Here is a 19,539-nt window from a genome sequence, read left to right on the forward strand (position 1 = left end):
GAACATGAGAGCAGCACAATGAGAACCACAGTCTCTGTCCCTGTCTGACTCTCCCACACAGCCAATTACTGCTTTTAGCACACTAATGTACTCACATGTGCAACTAAAGAAAAAATACCTGAAATTAAAACAAAGCTCATATTCAGACACTCTAAATAATTCATGCCTGGTGGGTTGCAGCAATGTCATTGGTTCAGTTATGACATGACGGACCAAAACTTTTCCATTAGGTTTAGGTTTCCCATTGATGTATCTGAGAAATTGTGTATTATCAATTGATTGATATGAAAAAGCAAAGTACTCATTACCACTGGGCCTATAAAAATGTACATGTACAGTACATACAATGCACTTGTGTACATGTACAGTGTTAAGTAGTAGCCTCACTACAAATGTCTGGCATTTTCTGTCGGCATCGTTAGCACTGTTAGAATCAGATCTATTGATGCCTGATTTGCAAATAGATACAGACATGGACAAAATTGTTGGTACCAATGATAAATATGATCAAAGATGACTGTAAAAATAAATCTGCATTGTTTACCCTTTTGATTTTTCATTCGTAAAATTAGCAAAAATCTAACTTCATTGAAGGAAAAGAATTGAAAGTGGGGAGAAGATCACATTATGAAATAAATCGAGTGCAGCGTTAGTTCAGTCAGGCCACATAGGCATAGTGCTGCGACCAGCTGATGCTCTCAGCTGTCAAATCACTCCAGTCACTACCATTCTCCCATTAGACCGGGGACATATATACATGGCATTACTGCTCGGTAAGTATGCTCAAACTGCTCGCAACCCTCTCTCCCTCCCCATTACAAGCATGAGCATATTACTGTGCTCTCTCTGGTTGTCGTCTTCTTTTGTTTCAGATTACTAAGGCTTTCAAGTCCTAGCTGACATGGACCTCTCTGCTGAGAGACACTCATCCTCATAACTAAGCTACAGTACGATTACCACTGTTCGCTTTTAAAGACATTACTAAAGTGTTTTAATTATCTATGTATTTCCAAGCTGATGGTTCCATGGGGGTTAATGTTAAAGCTCTTGTATGTTCAATTAATTTCGGAGCAAGAACCCCCATAAGGAACCATACCACCAAAGATAACTTTTTCTTCAATAAACTCAACGTAACTTGCCTAAGTTGTCCTGTCTGAACTGTTTTTCTCCAAAACACATTGGCCACAATTATTGGCACCCCTAGAATTTTTTATGAGTAAAATATCTCTGAAGTATATTCCCATTCATATTTACATTTTTTTAGGGTGATCATGAACATGAAATTGTCCTGCCACGACTTCCTGTTCCACAGGAGTATAAACATGAGGAAACACAAAGGCCAAATTCCCTTAATCATTCATCACAATGAGTAAAACCAAAGAATATAGTACTGATGTGCAGCAAAAGATTGGTGAGCTTCACAAAATAGAAAGTGGCTGTAAGAAAATGGCATTGAAAATGACCATTTCCACTATCAGGGCAATAATTAAGAAGTTCCAATCAACTAAAGATGTTTCAAATCTGCCTGGAAGAGGACGTGTGTCTAAATCGTCCAAATGCGCGGTGAGGAGGAAATTTTGAGTGGACAAAGACTCTCTAAGGATCACAGCTGGAGAATTTCAGAAAGCCTAAAAAATTATCAAACGGCACCTACATCCCCACAAGTTGTTTGGAAGGGTTTCAAGAAAAATCCTCTGCTCTCATCCAGAAACAATCTCCAGCATATTCAGTTGTCAGACTGGAACTTCAAACGGGACCGGTTTCTATGGTCAGATGAAACTAAAAAATAGCTTTTTGGCAGCAAACCCACCAGATGGGTTTGGTTCACACATGGATAAAAAGTACCCCATACCCAAGGTTAAATATACTGCTGGATCTTTAATGTTGTGGGCCTATTTTTCTGCTGGAGGTCCTGGACATCTTGTTCAGATACATGGTATCATGGATTCTATCAAATACCAACAGATAAAACAAATCAAAACCTGACTGCTTCTGCTAGAAATCCTATAATGAGCCATGGTTGGATCTTCCATCAGGACAATGATCCAAAACAAACATCAAAACCAACACAAAAATGTGTCACTGAGCATAAAATGAAGCTTCTGCCACAGCCATCCCATGACCTGAACCCTAAAGAAAATGAGTGGAGTCAACTCAAGAGAAGAAGCACCAACATGGAGCTGGGAATCTGAAGGATCTGGAGAGATTCTGGATGAGGGAATGGTCTCTGATCTCTTGTCAGGTGTTCTCCAAACTCATCAGGCATTATAGAAGACGACTTAGAGCTGTTACCTTGAGGAGGTTGCAAAAAGTATTGAATAAAAGGGTGGCAATAATTGTGGCCAACGTGTTTTGGAGAAAAACATTTATTTCATAATGTGATTTTCCCCCCGTTTTCAATACTTTTCCTTCAATGAAAGGTTAGATTTTTGCTAATTTTATGAATTAAAAATCAAAAGGATACACAATGCAGATTTATTTTTACAGTCAACTTTGATCATATTTATCAAGGGTACCAACAATTTTGTCCACATCTGTATTTTGAGTCAGTTCTTTCCAATGACTCATCATGAAGTGGTTTGCTATCTAGACCAGAAATAATGTTTTTTCACTCTGTAAAACATTAATAGGAACAAAAAGAGCATTTAGTGGGACATTTGTTGGACATTTGTAATTATTGTCAGAAATTAGTGGTTCTGTTGTTGTTTTTTTGTGAGATAAATCAAAAAATGGTTAGGGACGTTAAAGGGAAAGTTCACCAAAAAATGAAAATTCTGTCATCATCCCATGTCATTCCAAAACCTGTTTCTTTCTTTCATGCACCACAGATGAGGCTGACATGCGGCTAACATGACGAAATTTTCATTTTTAGGTGAAGTATTCCTTTAAGCTTCACCACACATACACACACACACACACACAAACACACACACACACACACACACACACACACACACACACACACACACACACACACACACACACACACACACACACAGTTCCTAGTTGTCCCCTGATGATGCCTACATTCAATTCTGGACACTATATCTGGAAATGCATCCTATCGTTAGCCAGCAATAAAGAAGTCTTTATTTAGTTAAACACCTGCATGTGCAGCTTGTAAACAATTCTGTACTGCAAGTAAATACATTAGTGACTTTCTCTAGTTTTCAGGTTAGCTTGGCTATTTTTCTGTAATGTAATTGGTAGCTTAGTCTGCAGTACACACACACACACACACACACACACATACACAGAGCTTACATGTCATGTGCGGCCATAGTCATGAGTTTAAAGTTGATGAAGGGGCTGGAAACCTCAATGTACTGCTCTGGCTTCTGAACAGTGGGTTCTAAAGGCATAAACATCAGTTTGACCCAACCTAAGCAATTATCATAATAATTACATGAGAAATTAAAACACATGTACACATAAAAACACACGTGTTACCCTTGGGCTCATCTGTGATGTTAGTCTGCTTGCGGGGGCGGATGAGTTTCCATTGAGGAACTGGGGGTTCCTTGGGAGGGGCCACTAGGGGGCAGTCTCGAGTGCAGGTGAGTAGCACAGGGTGACTGAAGAGCTGAGAGAGCCCATACTGCCTCAGACTCTCAGACGAATCAGCCTGGAGAACACACCCACCATGATCATAGATTATAGAAGAAAATTTAATAGCAGATTAGACAGCCAGCACTAATCCAAACAGAGCCAAATATTGCTTGAGACTAAGATAGAGGGAGGGAGTACCATTTAGGGCAGGTTTTACATTAATGAACTTTAGATAAGTGTGCGCAGTGGAGGAGTAATATCAAACAAGCTGGGTAAGAATATTGGTCTAAAGCTAATAAAGCAAGAGTACTGCCATGTGTCATATCATATGGGTGACCCCATTCTCATGCTATACAATGATATTGCTATGATACTGTTTATTATATTATATTATATTATATTATATTATATTATATTATATTATATTATATTATATTATATTATATTATATTATATTATATTATATTATATTATATTACATTATATTATATTATATTATATTATATTATCATTCCAAGAATGGGCTTAGTCAGATTTTTAAGGTTTTTGGAAGAAATCTTTTATGGTCATCAAGGTTGCATTTATTTGATCAAAAATACAGCTGAATTTTCAGCAGTCATAACTCCAGTCTTCAGTGTCACATGATACTTCAAAAATCTGATTTGGTGTAATAAATAATAAAATGTTTTCACAATTCTCTAATGAATAAAAAACCTAACAGCATTTATCTAAAAAAAACTTACTGAACCAAAAGATTACAAATTAAAAACATGTGCTTACCATCCTTGTAAGCACTGAGGTCCTTTTCTCCAGCAGGTGCAAGGGCTGGTAACTGGCACACACTACCATCTGAGGAATAGGACCAGTGGCTAAGTCAGAAAGAAGAAAGAGTGTGAAGAAGACTAAAAGAATTATACATGAAAGGAAATGTCATTTTTAGGCCCTCAAAATCTAAGCTGAACTTTTTTCCCTGTTGTCAGACTTTCGTCTCTTTAATACTTAAAGCATAATCAAATGAATGGAGCACAGCCTTGAATAAGAGGAAGAAAGAACAAGTGGAGAGATCAAGGCGTGAGTTTCAAAGACAAAGCCATGAACAGCGGAGAGGGCACTGAAATCTGTCAAGCCATATTTTCCCTAATTCACCCAGCACGCACACTTCCAGTGCAGAGGAAGGCACAGAGGCACTATGTTATCAGTGTTTGATCCTCATCTCCCAAGGCCATCTCTAATCTCTTATCAGGCTATCAGTGCCCTGCCCTAATTGTCTTGTTAGCAATATACTGTATATATACATAGTTCTGTCATGAAACTCTAGATGGCGCAGGCAGATGGGTCTTAACGCAAGCTGATGATAATTACAACGTTAACTAATGGCACAAGCTGATTGGTCCATGTCACATCTGCAGCCAATGAGGTTGTTGTTCACACATTTAAATGGCTGGTTACATTCACTATAGCAGTTGCAGCGTGCTTCAGAGTTCCTCTAAACCCTCCACCTTCCCCAGCTCCACCTGTATAGATCTGCTATGTGTTATTGATATATGCTATTTGCACAGCAGCACTATGTCTTACTCATAGCAGCAAATCAACGTATGTACTGGCAGTAGCAAGTTCCTGTATTTGCTCTGCAGCAATAATCAGCATCAGCAATAATCTACAGCAGCAGCGTAGCAGATCTAATCCGCCAAGACCAAATACATATCCATTACCATGCTAACAATCTTCCGAGAGTTGTCATGATATAAAAATATATGTGTATATATATATAGAGAGACTAGAGAGAAATTTTGTGAGAGCAAAAATGGTCATTTTTGTAATTTTAAATTTAGACCGCCCACCTTGATCTTCTTGACTATATTCAACAATTATAATCATATGCCATAATTTTGACAATCCAATAACAATAAAAATATGAATAAAAAAATATTATTCACAAGTATAAATTTATTTATAAACTAATTTGAATTGCCAAAAAAATTTATTTAGCTGTGTCCCACCATTTATATGAACAACACTGCCATTCAAGTTATTGGATACTTTTCTTTCTTTTTTTTTAACTTGGGAAAGAAGAATTTAAACTGTGTTTAAGCTTGTTCAAAATGCAATAACAGGGCTGCAAACCTCAGAGAAAATAGAAAAAAAACTGGTGCATATAATATTGGCAAAATATGGAAAATAAAATGACTGAGGTTGACAATCCACACTTTCTAAAGGTTAAGCACCACCTTTTACAATTTGATTAAAAAAATGACTTCAAGAGGTGCTGGACCTATTTTGTGTCCTATTCATGGAAAGTGCCATAAATAGAATGAACAGCGATCATGTGTGTATGTTTCAATAAGAGATTCCCCTTTAGGCACTGAAGATCTAGGCCACGGTGCCAAAGTGATATATGTCAAAGCATGTTATAATTTCCTGCCCATTAATTAGTATCAAACACCCAGAGGGAGTGAGAGGATAACAGAGGGGATGGATTCATTATATGGATTAGAGGACCCTATAGATAAAAAGGACAGAGCAAACAAAGAATGTTTGTAAAGGATAACGAGAGAGAGAAAGTGAATTCCAGCAGCAAACATCGCATTATCCCAGTGTAATCTGAACCACTCACTTACAGAAACCAATTATCCAAAACGGTCTATCTGAACAGCAAACCATTAGCCTCAATAGACTCATCAAATTGTTAGTCTCCATAGACCTGTCGGAAATCCATGTTTACATGCATACTGAAAATTACACCTCCTTATCAAAACAGCACTGAGCTTTTCAAAGCAGGTTGGTGTAAATTGATGCATATTGTGTTTGTGTGAGCGTGTGCATGCATCTTTGCTCTCCTTGCATATTTCAGGCATAAACTGCACAGTGACAGAATTGACAGTGCTCGCCCGAGGCCATGCCATATAATTCAATTCAGATCACACTACCTGAGAGAAAAACACTGGCGCTCTGTTCACAGTCTGACACAAACACTCATACAGATTAACACTGCTGCACACTTCTTCAGTGCAAACACAAATACAGTTATGCACACACAAACACATGCCCAATCACAGAAAAGGGGTTGTTTTATTTATTCATGCTCATGATACACATCTAGCAGTGAAAGCTATGGCACTGACTCCATAATGCATGAACCTGCAGAAGAAGTGATGCATGGAGAAGGAAGAGGGTGCTACCTGATGACGAGCGGTTAGAGGGGGCAGACTGACACTTATAGGTCATTTTACCCATAATTCCTCGCTAAACAGATCACCATCCCTATACTGAGAGCTCAATGGCACATTGGCTGCGAATTATTAATATGTTTTCAGAGAGCATATAGGGAGTTTCTGTATGAAAATCAAATATTCAACTACATTTTTCACAGTGAATAATGTATGGTGAGGAGAGAGGGGAAAAGTACCATGTATGAAAATGTGTGTATATATATATATATATATCAAAATACGGAAGGACTACAGAAGGTCCCCATACTTTCGGATCAAAGATTTTCCATGAACTTTCCATGACTTTTCAATCCTTTTATGATGATTGAATAAGGATTTTCATTTTCAAAAACTCATTTTATAGAGATCGCACTCACAAAAAGTAATTTTGTAGTCGAAAAAATATTTTGAGCAATACCAGAAATTTATATGTACTTTAGCAATATCCATGACCTTTAAGGATACTAAAAATTTCCATAACGTTCCATGACACTCACAAAGAGTAACCTCTAGCCGAATAAGTAATTTGAGCATTACTAGAAAAATTTATATTAACTATAGCAATTTACATGTCTTTTTAAGACATTATACATTTTCATGACTTTAATTATGTTTTATTAACAAAATTTGGGAGGAGCAGGTGCAGATAATTAGACTAATTATTACAGGTGGAAAGCATTCAGCTAATCAACCAACGGAGGTATATATACTGCAGACATACCTCCATTCGATTGACAGTTTATCAGCATCCCTCCACCACCCCATCTCTCACTTAAAAATTCTATCTCTCATATCCACATCCGGGGGGAGTACTCTGGGTTCGGGCCAAAATTCCGAGCTCAGAGCCCCCTCCCCCTGGACAGCACGCCAAATACGCATTACTTTCTCTATCTAATTATATGTATATGTGAACTCGTTAAAGATATTATACATTTCCATGACTTTTTCCAAGACACTCATAAAGAGTACTTTCTAGCCAAATAAATAATTTGAGCATTACCAGAAAAATTACTTTTTCAGGTCCTGAAAATCATGCATTTAAAATACCATAATATTAAATCATCAATATTTTATGAATTTTCCAAGAAGAGACTAGAAAATTTAAATTTGTATATCTGCTAAAGCAGAGGTCTTCAACCCTGCTCCTGGGGATCTATTGTCCTGGAGAGTTTAACTCCGACCCTGAACCTGCTAATCAAGCTCTTCAGGACCACTTGAAAATCACATCAGTGTGAAATTCACATGTGCTGAAGCAGGTTGGATATAAACTTGGACAGGGTTGAAGCTACTAAAGGGTTAATTCTATCAACTTTTCAGAGTGTACTAGCACAGAGATTACCTCAAAGGTTTGAAATCAAACATTTTCATGAGGTCTTCCACTCTCAACAGTTCTATAGTGGTAACCACATGGCTTCAGATTGATCATGTGAGGCCTGATGATTTCAAGTGCTAAATAGCTATTAATATCCCTACTCTCAATAAATACTGCCATTGTACCAATAAGCATTGGGACAAAAGGTTACCACTATGCCACTAAACCTCTACACTGCAATGGTTTTCATTAGCCTCTATATCAACTGACAAAGAGTGTTAACACAAGGTATCATAGACTTAGAAGACTTAAAGGGCCCTATTTTAACGATCTAAGCGCATTTTTTAAAGCACACAGCCCTAGTGCACTTAGGGCATGTCCGAATCCACTTTTGCTAGTTTAATGATGGCACATGGTCTAAAAGGGTTGTCCCTATTCTCTTAATGAGTAATGGGTGTGTTTTTGGTGTAACATGCAACTAACCAATCAGAGTCTCATGTCCCATTCCCTTTAAAAGCCAGTTGCTCCTGCGTCATGGCGGATTCGCTATTTACATGGCGGAATTTGCAAGCAGAAAAACCGAACGATTCTCTAGCGAGGAAATGGATCTGCTCACACCAAAGATCACACCAAAGCATTTTTATCTTTATGCACACAATAATGTAATCCTTTTATTTTTAATATTTGGCATGTTTGTGTTCTGCTACGTGTCCCTGTGTGTGTGTAATAATAAGCAGAATGTATGAGCACTGTGCACCCACCTATAGGCGCATGTTACAAACGTACTCTTAAAATAACAAAAAAAATATTGCGCCATTGACTTTAGACCAGGTTTCAGTTGGTCAATGGTGCAGTCTATTTCAGTTGCCTCAAAATACGAATGCCCCAACAATGCGCCTAAACACACCTCGTTTTCATACCAGCATTCCCATGGGCACACAAATGGGTGCAAATGCATTTGCTATTTAAACAACGTGGCGCAGGATATGAAAATGATAACTGCGTCGGGCTGAAACAAGCAAAAAACACTTGCATCACGCCTGGTGCCGCATTGCGTAAGGTGTATGATAGGGCCCAAAGGGTTAGTTCAAATAAAATTCTGTCATTAATTACTTACCCTCATGCCATTCTAAACCTGTAAGATGTTCGTTCATCTTTGAAACACAAATGAAGATCTTATTGATGAAATCTGGGAGTCTGTACATCCATTGACTGCCTTTGCAACGACTACTTTGACGTTTCAAAAAGTTCATAAAGAGATTGTAAAACAAATCCATATGAATCGAGCAGTTTAGTCCAAATTTTCTGAAGCGACTCAATCTCTTTTTATTATGAAAAGATTTAATTTAGGCTTTTACTCACAACCAAACCTGATTGACGCACAAGAACAAACCTTTTCCGGAAGCTCAAACATGCTGCGTAACACACAAGAATGAACCTCACTGGTTACACAGCACGTTTGAGCTTCCAGAAGAGGTTTGTTCTTGTGCATTATTCATGTTCGTTTGAGCATCTGCTTATGTTCGCTGATCGATGTTTACATGTGAGTAAGCCTAAATTAAATCTGTTCATCATATAAAGCATCTCTTCAGAAAATTGCTCGATTCATATGGATTAGTTTTACGATCTCTTTATGAACTTTTTGAAGCATCAAAGCGGTCGTTGCAAAGGCAGTCAATGGACGGACAGACATCTCTCAGATTTCATCAAAGAGATCTTCATTTGTGTTTTGAAGATGAACGAAAATTTTACGAGCTTGGAATGACATGAGGGCGAGTAATTAATGACATAATTTTCATTTTGGGGTGAACTATCCCTTTAATAGTTTACAATGTAAAACTTAAAAGACTACATTTTAAATCACGATTTTAAAGTTCTTAAAGAGCCATTTGCACAGCAGGTATCTTGCCATATCGATTCTCTCATTTATTCTCTCTGCCGGTGTCTTTTAATCAGACATGTCACATACTGTTAAGGGATAAATGACTGTGATGTGTGTGTGCGTGTGTGTGTGTGTGTGTGTGGGACGGTACCTCTGCTCTTTAGTACTGTGGGAGATTCACTCTTGATCTCGTTCACATTAGAATCTGTAGTCATGCTCTTCTCCTCTGAGCTCTCTTCCTCCAACTGGAATTGAGGAATATTGTTCCTTAGAAATTCCCAAATTTTCCCTGTATACCAGGATCTAGGAACAACATTAACACATGGATGATTAGTATCAAATGTTTTGATCTCCATCTCTTAATTAGGGTTTTACTGTGAACTTATTTAATAATCTCAATTGAGTAAGCCTGGGAAAAACAAAAGACTTGTATCAATTTAATGGCCAGTCACAGGGTCAATGGATGAAACTAATAAAGCTGAACAAACAAAGCCTCTGGTCTTTCAACCAATCAATAAACAGCAATTAAAGAAAGGCGAGCAATGCTCAATTAACTGGTACAGGGATCACTACAGCTTGGATAAAGGTCTAAACCGATAAAAACAAATACAAACAACACACTCTCTTGCTTGTATTCAACTTGAGTCTTTAACCTTCAACAAACACTACCTTTCAAAAGTTATTTTTTAATGTTTTTTGAAAGAAGTCTATTTTGCTCACGAGGCTGTACTTATTAAAATAACTGTTTTATGTTTTAATATATTCTTAAAAGTATTATATATTTATACTTCAGCAGCCTTTACTCCAGCCTTCATTGTCACGTGAGCCATCAGAAATCATTCTAATATGCTGATTGGTGCTCAAGTAACATTTCTGTACTGTTACATTTTTTAGGATTATTTGATGAATATACAGTTCAGCATTTATTTCAAACTATTTGAAACATTGTAAATGTCTTTACTGTCACTTTTGGTCAATTTAATGTGTCCTTGCTGAATAAAAGTATTCATTTCTATTCAAAATCTTACTGACCCCAAACTGCTGAATGGTCATGTATATCCTTGGTAATCTTTGAAAAGTTTCTTTTCACTCATTTGCTAGTTACCATGTTTTCTAATTTCATGCAGAAAAGTTGTCAAATTGTTTTGCCATCATGTGCTACATGGTTTTCTTGGACTCTCTTGGCTTTCTGATGTTCTGGTAAATATGTGAGCTGTTGGAGTGAGATATGACTCCAAGATCCTGCAGGGCAGCAACATGAAGTAAATGACCTCAGGAGACCCTACTTTGATACACACACTAGCCAAGCCTTGAGCAAAAAAAAAAAAACGATAGCACTCTAGAAGATTTGACAGCAAGACGTGTGCTCTCATCTCACAGCAATTTATTTCTCCAAAATACGAGCGTACGCTCTCCGAAAATGTGTATACTGGTCTCTTGAGGAGGCTCTGAAACACGGAAACTCATCAGAGCGTAAATTACAAGACACCATGCCGTGTTTCCCAAAACAGAGCAGATGTGAGAGTTATGCTGAGGAAGTGACAACAAACTAAAGAGACAGAGTCAAACGCTAGAGAAAAGAAAGTTACATGCTAATTTCACAACAACAACATTCCTGCAGTAACTCGATAAAGCCGGAACAACAGTGAAGGCCAGCCATTTGTTTGCAGAACAACAGCATAGTGTCTGCAGTCCATTTCCTCCTAATAAGGGTGGCATCTGTGCACACTGTGAGGAAAAGAAGGACATTCTGTGGATCGCAGAGCACAGCTTAATGAAGCTTGTTAGCACATACCACAGACATCAAGACAAAGCTATTGGCAGAGATAATGGATTGATAACAATAAAACGAATCTAAAAGCTCTCAAAAAAGCAAAAACTTGTTTTATTACATTTTATAAATGCGAAGAATTCAGTGTTACTATAGTAATGAGTGTTGAAAAATTGCAAATCTAATCCAATTTACTGTAAAAGGTCTTTAAATATGTTTCTATGTGTTTTTAAGGCACAATGCAACAGAAGCAGCAACAGGTCTTTTCTTTCATATTGTGACGTACATCTGAGTGAAACCGATTATTGAAAAAGAAAAAAAAATGTAGGTTGGCTACTTGGTTCTGTCCATCAGTTGTTGTTTGCATGGTGACAGAACTAAATGTGAGCCAAAAAATGCCAAGTTTTTAAATTAAACATATACATGGATGAATCGTTCACAATTAGACAATTAATAACATGCATTTATAAAAGAGATAAAATGCTTGTCCTATGTAGGGTCATGGGGATGCTGGAGCCTATCCCAGTGTCTCCTTTCCCAGGCCTATGAAAATACTTTGTTAAATAAATAAATGTATTAAGAACAGAGAAAAATACTTATTTAAGTATTTATAAAGCATATCTAAACTGTGATCTAATCAGTACATTGTGTATTATTATCTGTAAAGCGATAAAGATGCGCAGACCAAACAATCTTTAAAAAAGAAACCTGGTCCACATTTAATCTAGTCATCAGGCATCACAGCTGCCAAAGGGCCATTTGTAACTGTGCTATTATTATGTAATTAGAAAAATAATTATTTCAATAATTTCAATAACTTGCATATTAGCCAATAAATGATAATGAATTTACTCTGACTTTTGACTAATACCCCACAGCCTTTAAAAACTTTAGGAAGGTACAGTATGTAACATGTACATTAAGATTTTTAAGAGGAAGTGTTTGAAGAGAGCCTCACTTTAAAGGAATGATCTCCGGTATCCAGCCGGTGAGACAGTGGATGACTGTAAAATCTCCAATCTCTCTCCCAGAGCCTGAGACTGGAATACTGGAGAGAGAAAACAATATCACAATTACACATCAACAGTTTACTTATTAGCCAGACAGCCATACAATACATACAAATAGGTGTGAGTACATCCTAAAATACCAGAAAAAACAATGCTTCTCCTTTTAATAAAGACTGCATGAATATGCATACTCAGTTCCAGTTCCACTGTGTCATATCAGACGTTGATCTGTGCATGTCGATGTGTGTGTGTGTGTGTGTTTGTGTGTGACCTCTTGCTCTCTTTCTCTGAAGAAACCAGATGGCTGATGCTCTAATTGTGCCTCACGGGATGCTGTATTCAACCAGTCCGGCAGCTATTAATTAACTGCACGATTTCACTGTTCATCTTCACGCAAAAAAACATTCCATCATTATCACTGCCACACAAGAGCACAAGCACACTTCAAACAGGATGTACAGTGGCTTCAGGTGAGTCACGACTGTGATCACTATAGCACCAGTAATGGAAGTAATGAATTCTACAGCATGTATAAGTTGTAACTGGAAACTGACATCTGGAAAGCACACTATTGTGCTTTTTGTTTCCTGAACATTTTATTTAGAACCATGAATGATTAACTGGCTCAGAGATGGCTCATTTCCTAAGCTAGATTAAACATTTACACCATGAAAAAATGAATCTACTCTTTCATTCTTCTGGGATGCACAATTCCAAATTTCTGGGAATATTGTACTTGCTCAAATGCATGCAATGCATGGAGACTGCCATTTCAAAAAGGATGCTAAAGCATCATCAAAATTTCATAAAAGTGGCCCATTTTATCCAAGCTTTCTGTGATGATCAACTGTCATTACTCACAAATAAACCTCCACTGCAGTGGGCTATTCTAGTGTCAAGTCACATAAGCTGAAGTCAAGAACATGGTCAGTCAGATTTGTGAATGAATCATTCAGACTAGTTTTGTGAACTAATTCAACCGATTATTTGACAATTCAAATGCTTATTGCTTATTGGATTATGTTTTAAAATACTCACTCAGTACTGGCCACCTTTAGTATGCCCTTAGCCAACAGCATGGGCCAAAGCTCTGATTGGTTTGTAGTAGCAGGAAGCAGCAGGTTATCATCCTTGTCAAATGGTAACATGTCATCAACAGTAATCTTCCTCCAACTTCCCTAAAAAGCAGAAAACAATTCTTATAAAAAGTTCATTCATTAGCATTATTGAGATACTTGAAAATATCTCAGTAAAATTCAGCATCCAAAACCGTTTTTGTGTGCTGCAAAAATAATGGCACATTCCATCTGGATAGGCCATTCATAGTCAGATTTGTGTGGCTCAACATTTGTTAACATTAATTCACTCATGGATGCACTATATATAAATAAATATACCAAAGTAATAAAAAAATTCAATTTTTAATGATCTTCTCACCATCAAACTCATCTTAGTTAATATAAACAAAACCAAAGGTGCATCAATCAGAAGCCAGATGAGCCTTTAAAGCCCCATGGTTCATTAGAGTGCATTTTGTACACAGTAGCGTAAAATGCTGTGATAAACATCATTAATTCTAATGGAGTTATATTAAAGAGAGTGATCTTAGAAGATCAGTCAGCAACAAAATAACTAATGCCCAGCACATAGGCCTTATCTAAAATGCTCTTGTACCTGAGAGAGCGCTACTTTACTATTCTTTGATATCACCTGTCAAACAAATCACTGTTACCAGCGTGCAGGTCAGTCTTTGCTCATGTAGTAATAGGAGCCATTAAGGTAAAAAATTGTTTCTCTCATTGCCCGTGCCCAGAGCGTAGAACAGCCTGACAGTCACGGCTCTACCGACTCTCTTGGCTCCCTGATAAGCATTGTGTTCTCACTTAATCACTGCCTAAAGGACACAGTGTCCTTCTAGCATTAAAAGACAAATGGACAAATGCTACAATAGGTGTTGAGCAGCACAACACGTTGTGTACATTTTAATGCTATAGCATATTTGGCAATTTTGTGTATCACCATGCGGAACCTCTCATTCATTCATTAAATAACATGAGGGTGAGTTTATGATGACAGAAATGTCATTTTTGCTGAACTATTCCTTTAGTTATTCCATTTTTTTTTTTATTTTTTTTTTTAATGAAAAACAACTTTCAGTTTTCATTGAATTTTTGTTACAAAACTGTTCTAGTTATTCAACAACAAAAGGGACACAAAGCTGAAAGGAAATGCAGTGAATGTAGTTCACAACAGGTTTTCAATAAAAATATTTAATATGGTGTCTATACCCAACCTGAACTTACCATCCAGTAGAGTTTAATGACATACTTCCCATAGGCATTATAGAGGGGCATGTGATCCTTCTCTGCTTTACAAAGGGAGTAGATGTGTTCCCAGGGTCTCCAAAGGTTGGGAACCGTTTCCGTGGAGACAGCCTTGTCATCTCCTGTGTTGTAGACTTTCCACAGAATGTAGAACTCACTAATGACCCATCGAATAAGCTGTGAAATCGGCGTGCAGGGCGAAGAGTGACCCAGTGTAAATTAATGCCAACTAAACTAATCATTCTTTGTTCTAATCAGTAACGCAAGCCATCTGAAGTGATTTATTGACTCACCTCACTTGAGAGTAAATGCTCATTTGCTGAGGTGAGGTCAAAGGCAGATTTATTGTCCACCACAACAGGAGTCTGTTTTAAAGGGCAAGATACATTAAATGGATCATAAAGACTTTTACATTGTTATGAAAAAAAATCCACATTATATTTTTTGTCAAAATTATTAAGCAACTATTTTCGACATTCATAATAATAGGAAATGATTCTTGAGCACCAAAACATGATATTAGAATGATTTTTAAAAAAAAACATTTGACACTGAAGACTGGAGTCATGTACAGTATATTAAAATAAAAAAAAATTGTTACTTTAAACTATAATATTTGCTGGTTTTACTGTATTTTTGATCAAATAAATGCAGCCTTGGTGACTTCTTTCAAAAACATAAAAAACAACAACCCCAAACTCAGTGTGATAATTTGAGATTGCACTATAAAACATCTAAATCTAACTGACCAATGATTATTGAAAGTGATTATAGTTTTGCTCACTAGGTCTATAATTAATCTTAAATATATCTAATATCTAGTATCTAAAACAGTTCTTTCTGGTTCTCAAATCTGATTGGCTGTTAGTCGTGCCGTGCAATATTTTTAGTGATAACAGCACTCCTTCCTTTTCACCGTTTGTATCAACTCCGTTTGAAGCGTCTATCATGGCGGCTGAGCAAATCCACCGTAAGTTTTTTCAAATACTACACTTGTTGTAGCACAAACTGAAGTTTTAGGAGTTTACACTGTTCCGCTTCACGTCATGGCCGCATTACCACCTTGGGTATGCATTATTTTCTAAGAATTCAAAGGCCATTGTCAATTATTCCTTACTTTATTTACACACTTGTGCCGTCAAACTGTTGTATAAATGCAATATCACACTCATAACCGTGTGATATTGCTCATTTGTCTCACTAGAAAAATATCTCAAATGTTTCCTTCCCACTACTATCACAGATCATATTGACCCTCTGAGGGATATGAATCCATGAATATTTGATAATCTTCTGTAAATGGACTTTTAATCACATGTAAATTGAAGGCTCTTAGTATCACTCACATACTTGTAGAGAAGAATCACAGCAATCATCTTTTTATCCCAAGTGTTGCCATGGAAATGACAACAGAGCTGACCTTCATTCGTTCTCTTAAATTAAACATCTTAAATACAGCTAGTCAGATGGCAAAAATAATTGGTTTTAGAGCTCTAGTGCCTAGCCTTGTCTGCCTTGTGATTTTGCTGCTTGTTGTGACATTTTAACATCCCATGACTTGCCTAGACTCATCATCATGGAGAAATAATTCAGCTGGGCATGAAGTAATTTAATCACAACCCAAACTCATATGAAAGATGCATATTCAGAATTAAAGGGTTAGTTCACCCAAAAATGAAAATTCTGTCATTTATTACTTACCCTCATGCCGTTCCACACCCGTAAGACCTTCATTAATCTTCAGAACACAAATTATGATATTTTAGTTGAAATCCGATGGCTCCGTGAGGCCTGCATAGGGAGCAATGACATTTCCTTTCTCAAGATCCATAAAGGTACTAAAAACATATTTAAATCAGTTCATGTGAGTACAGTGGTTCAATATTAATATTATAAAGTGACGAGAATATTTTTGGTGTGCCAAAAAAACAAAATAACGACTTATTTAGTGATGGCCGATTTCAAACCAGTGCTTCAGGAAGCTTCGGAGCGTTATGAATCAGTGTATCGAATCATGATTCGGATCGCGTGTCAAACTGCCAAACTGCTGAAATCACGTGACTTTGGCGCTCCGAACAGCTGATTCGACACGCTGATTCATAACGCTCCGAAGCTTCTTGAAGCAGTGTTCTGAAATCGGCCATCACTATATAAGTCGTTATTTTGTTTTGTTTTTTGGTGCACCAAAAATATTCTTGTCACTTTATAATATTAATATTGAACCACTGTACTCACATGAACTGATTTAAATATGATTTTAGTACCTTTATGGATCTTGAGAGAGGAAGTGTCATTGCTCCCTATGCAGGCCTCACTGAGCCATTGGATTTCAACTAAAATATCTTAATTTGTGTTCTGAAGATTAACGAAGGTCTTACGAGTGTGGAATGGCATGAGGGTAAGTAATAAATGACAGAATTTTCATTTTTGGGTGAACTAACCCTTTAAGCTCGTCTTTGAAGATAAGATTGAATTTTCTCAAAAAAACATGCAATTAAAGAGCAAGGTGAACACAAACATGTGTCTGTTGGTCATGTACTTCATATTGTACTCAAACAATCTTAAATCAAGTACACTTGAAAAGTAGCTAACAAAAATTCTTTATGCCAAAACTAAAAAAAAAAAACTCTGTTTAACTTTACCTACCCAGGTTCATGCAGTTTTATCAAGTTTGTTGGACATGCCAGTGAAGTAATCACTTCTATGGCTGATGCTAACCCTTACCTTATTAAGTATGTACTCTGAAGGACGTTTCCAAGTGTGTACTCTCAAGGAGGCAGGAAGTTCAACCTTCCCTTCTGGATCATCAAAGAGCTGTTGACAATGTTGTTACATAAAAGGCTCAGTATCGGTTTTAGATTTGCAATCAAATGGGGGGAAAAATACAAAACAGAATAAAAGAAATGTAAAAGCACTGATTAAATTAGAAAGTGCATGGTGCCAGCCACTCTGACTCATCAATTGCAAAGCTACATCTCTCAAGCCAAGCAGTTTGCTGAAACAGATTTCTACTCTTACCAATGGACCAACATTGACATTATTTTGAAAAACACTGAATATTCAGTCCTGTTCTTTTCATTAATACTCACCTTGTTCTCCTTAGAGGCTTTAGTTGCATCCCATTTCTCTGCATTGACCTCAGTGTCGCTCCACTCCGGCCAGAGAGAGATGAGAATCTTCTTTGGCTCTTCTGGGCTTTCTGATGCACTGATCACTGAAGACGCTCTAGAGACAGTGCTTTGCTTTTTAATGCAATCCATTAAAATAGATCACTATTTAAAATAATAATTTCATTATTGGTACTTACAATGTAAGCATTTGAATTTGCATATTGACTCAATTTTTATATTACTAGCAAGGTACCTATTACTTTATTCCCAAACACTGGTATTTTTCAGGAATTGCAAATCTAACTGAATTTAATGCAGTTTTATTTATAACAGGAGTGAAACATTAATAGAACTATGTCATTAACCTATGTTTGAACCTATGTTAGAAAATGTAATTATCCGTTATTGATGTTAAAAAGTAAGCCTGTTGTTGTTAATGTAAAAAAATAAATACACATTTAGTGTTAGGCAACATAAAAGCTACAAGGAAATGCAATAAATTAACTTGCCAAACACAAATTTGTATGGTATGTTGTTGTCAAATTCATAACTCTGGCAAAATAATCCGTAAATACCTCAAATGTTGTACTAATTAAAACATAAACAGCTTCTGTAAGCTATTGACAAATATGATACAGTAAAGATATAAGGTAAAGGTTTTAATATTAGCTGTGATTGATCTATATTAATGAAATATTTCGATACCATCAACACAGGAAGGTTGTAGTAGTCAAATCTTACTCTTTTTTGGGAGAGTGTCCAGGCGAGGAAGCGACGAGGCTGGATGAGGACGCCTTTTTCTTGGGTGACTTCGACATTGCAAGTGTATGTAGGCCTTATTTCTAATCTAAGAGTTCATGGTTTGAACCAACACTTGGCTTATGAAAGCACAGAAGATAATGATGAATAGGAAGCGATGTCCAGGGTGAGACTGTTTGCATTAGGGAAAGTTTGCCATGTTGCTAGGCGACAGGATCGCTTGGGATTGCCGACAGCTCGAGCGCAGAGCTTTATTATTTACCACCTCGCGCCAGTGAACTCCTCCTGAGTCCTGACCTCCTCAAACAAACTCTAATGTCTATCTACTTTAGTGATGGAAGGACATGCTGGCTTCTCTTTTCTTTCGAACAAAGGACCGATTCCAAAAATATGTCACCACGCGACACCTGACATATTTTATTATTTTTAAAAAGTCACCATTCATTTTGTTTCTTTGATTTAAAAATATCAATTTAAAGCCTTGTTTGAATCCAAATGTTTATTTCTCGACTGACGTTCGAATGAAACGGTTCTCGGTTCAAAGCGTTCAAAACAAATCCGACTCAAAAGAATAATTTGTTCAGGAATCATACAGTCCACAGCCTCATAAAGG

At 36.9% G+C, this 19,539-nt stretch overlaps 1 protein-coding gene across 2 annotated transcripts in view; it reads right to left on the bottom strand.

Annotated features, from left to right (window-relative positions):
- adgb (androglobin) overlaps window positions 1-19,147 on the bottom strand; it is a 48,536-nt gene extending 29,389 nt beyond the window's left edge. Inside the window, exons 1-11 of one of the 2 annotated variants that reach the window (XM_067383075.1) lie at window positions 18,909-19,147; window positions 18,147-18,282; window positions 17,782-17,871; window positions 15,351-15,422; window positions 15,037-15,234; window positions 13,772-13,911; window positions 12,682-12,771; window positions 10,104-10,255; window positions 4,330-4,418; window positions 3,451-3,625; window positions 3,265-3,352 (exon numbers count right to left, since the gene is read on the bottom strand). In XM_067383075.1, coding sequence (XP_067239176.1) covers window positions 3,265-3,352; window positions 3,451-3,625; window positions 4,330-4,418; window positions 10,104-10,255; window positions 12,682-12,771; window positions 13,772-13,911; window positions 15,037-15,234; window positions 15,351-15,422; window positions 17,782-17,871; window positions 18,147-18,282; window positions 18,909-18,985 — 1,307 coding nt within the window. In that variant the 5' untranslated portion in view covers window positions 18,986-19,147. Of the gene's footprint in view, window positions 1-3,264; window positions 3,353-3,450; window positions 3,626-4,329; window positions 4,419-10,103; window positions 10,256-12,681; window positions 12,772-13,771; window positions 13,912-15,036; window positions 15,235-15,350; window positions 15,423-17,781; window positions 17,872-18,146; window positions 18,330-18,908 lie in introns of both variants that reach the window. The other variant, XM_067383076.1, reaches the window with a different exon arrangement.
- Window positions 19,148-19,539: the final 392 nt, after the last annotated feature.

This window comes from Chanodichthys erythropterus, chromosome 4 (genome assembly GCF_024489055.1).
Source record: "Chanodichthys erythropterus isolate Z2021 chromosome 4, ASM2448905v1, whole genome shotgun sequence".
Classification (NCBI taxonomy): Eukaryota; Metazoa; Chordata; class Actinopteri; order Cypriniformes; family Xenocyprididae; genus Chanodichthys; species Chanodichthys erythropterus.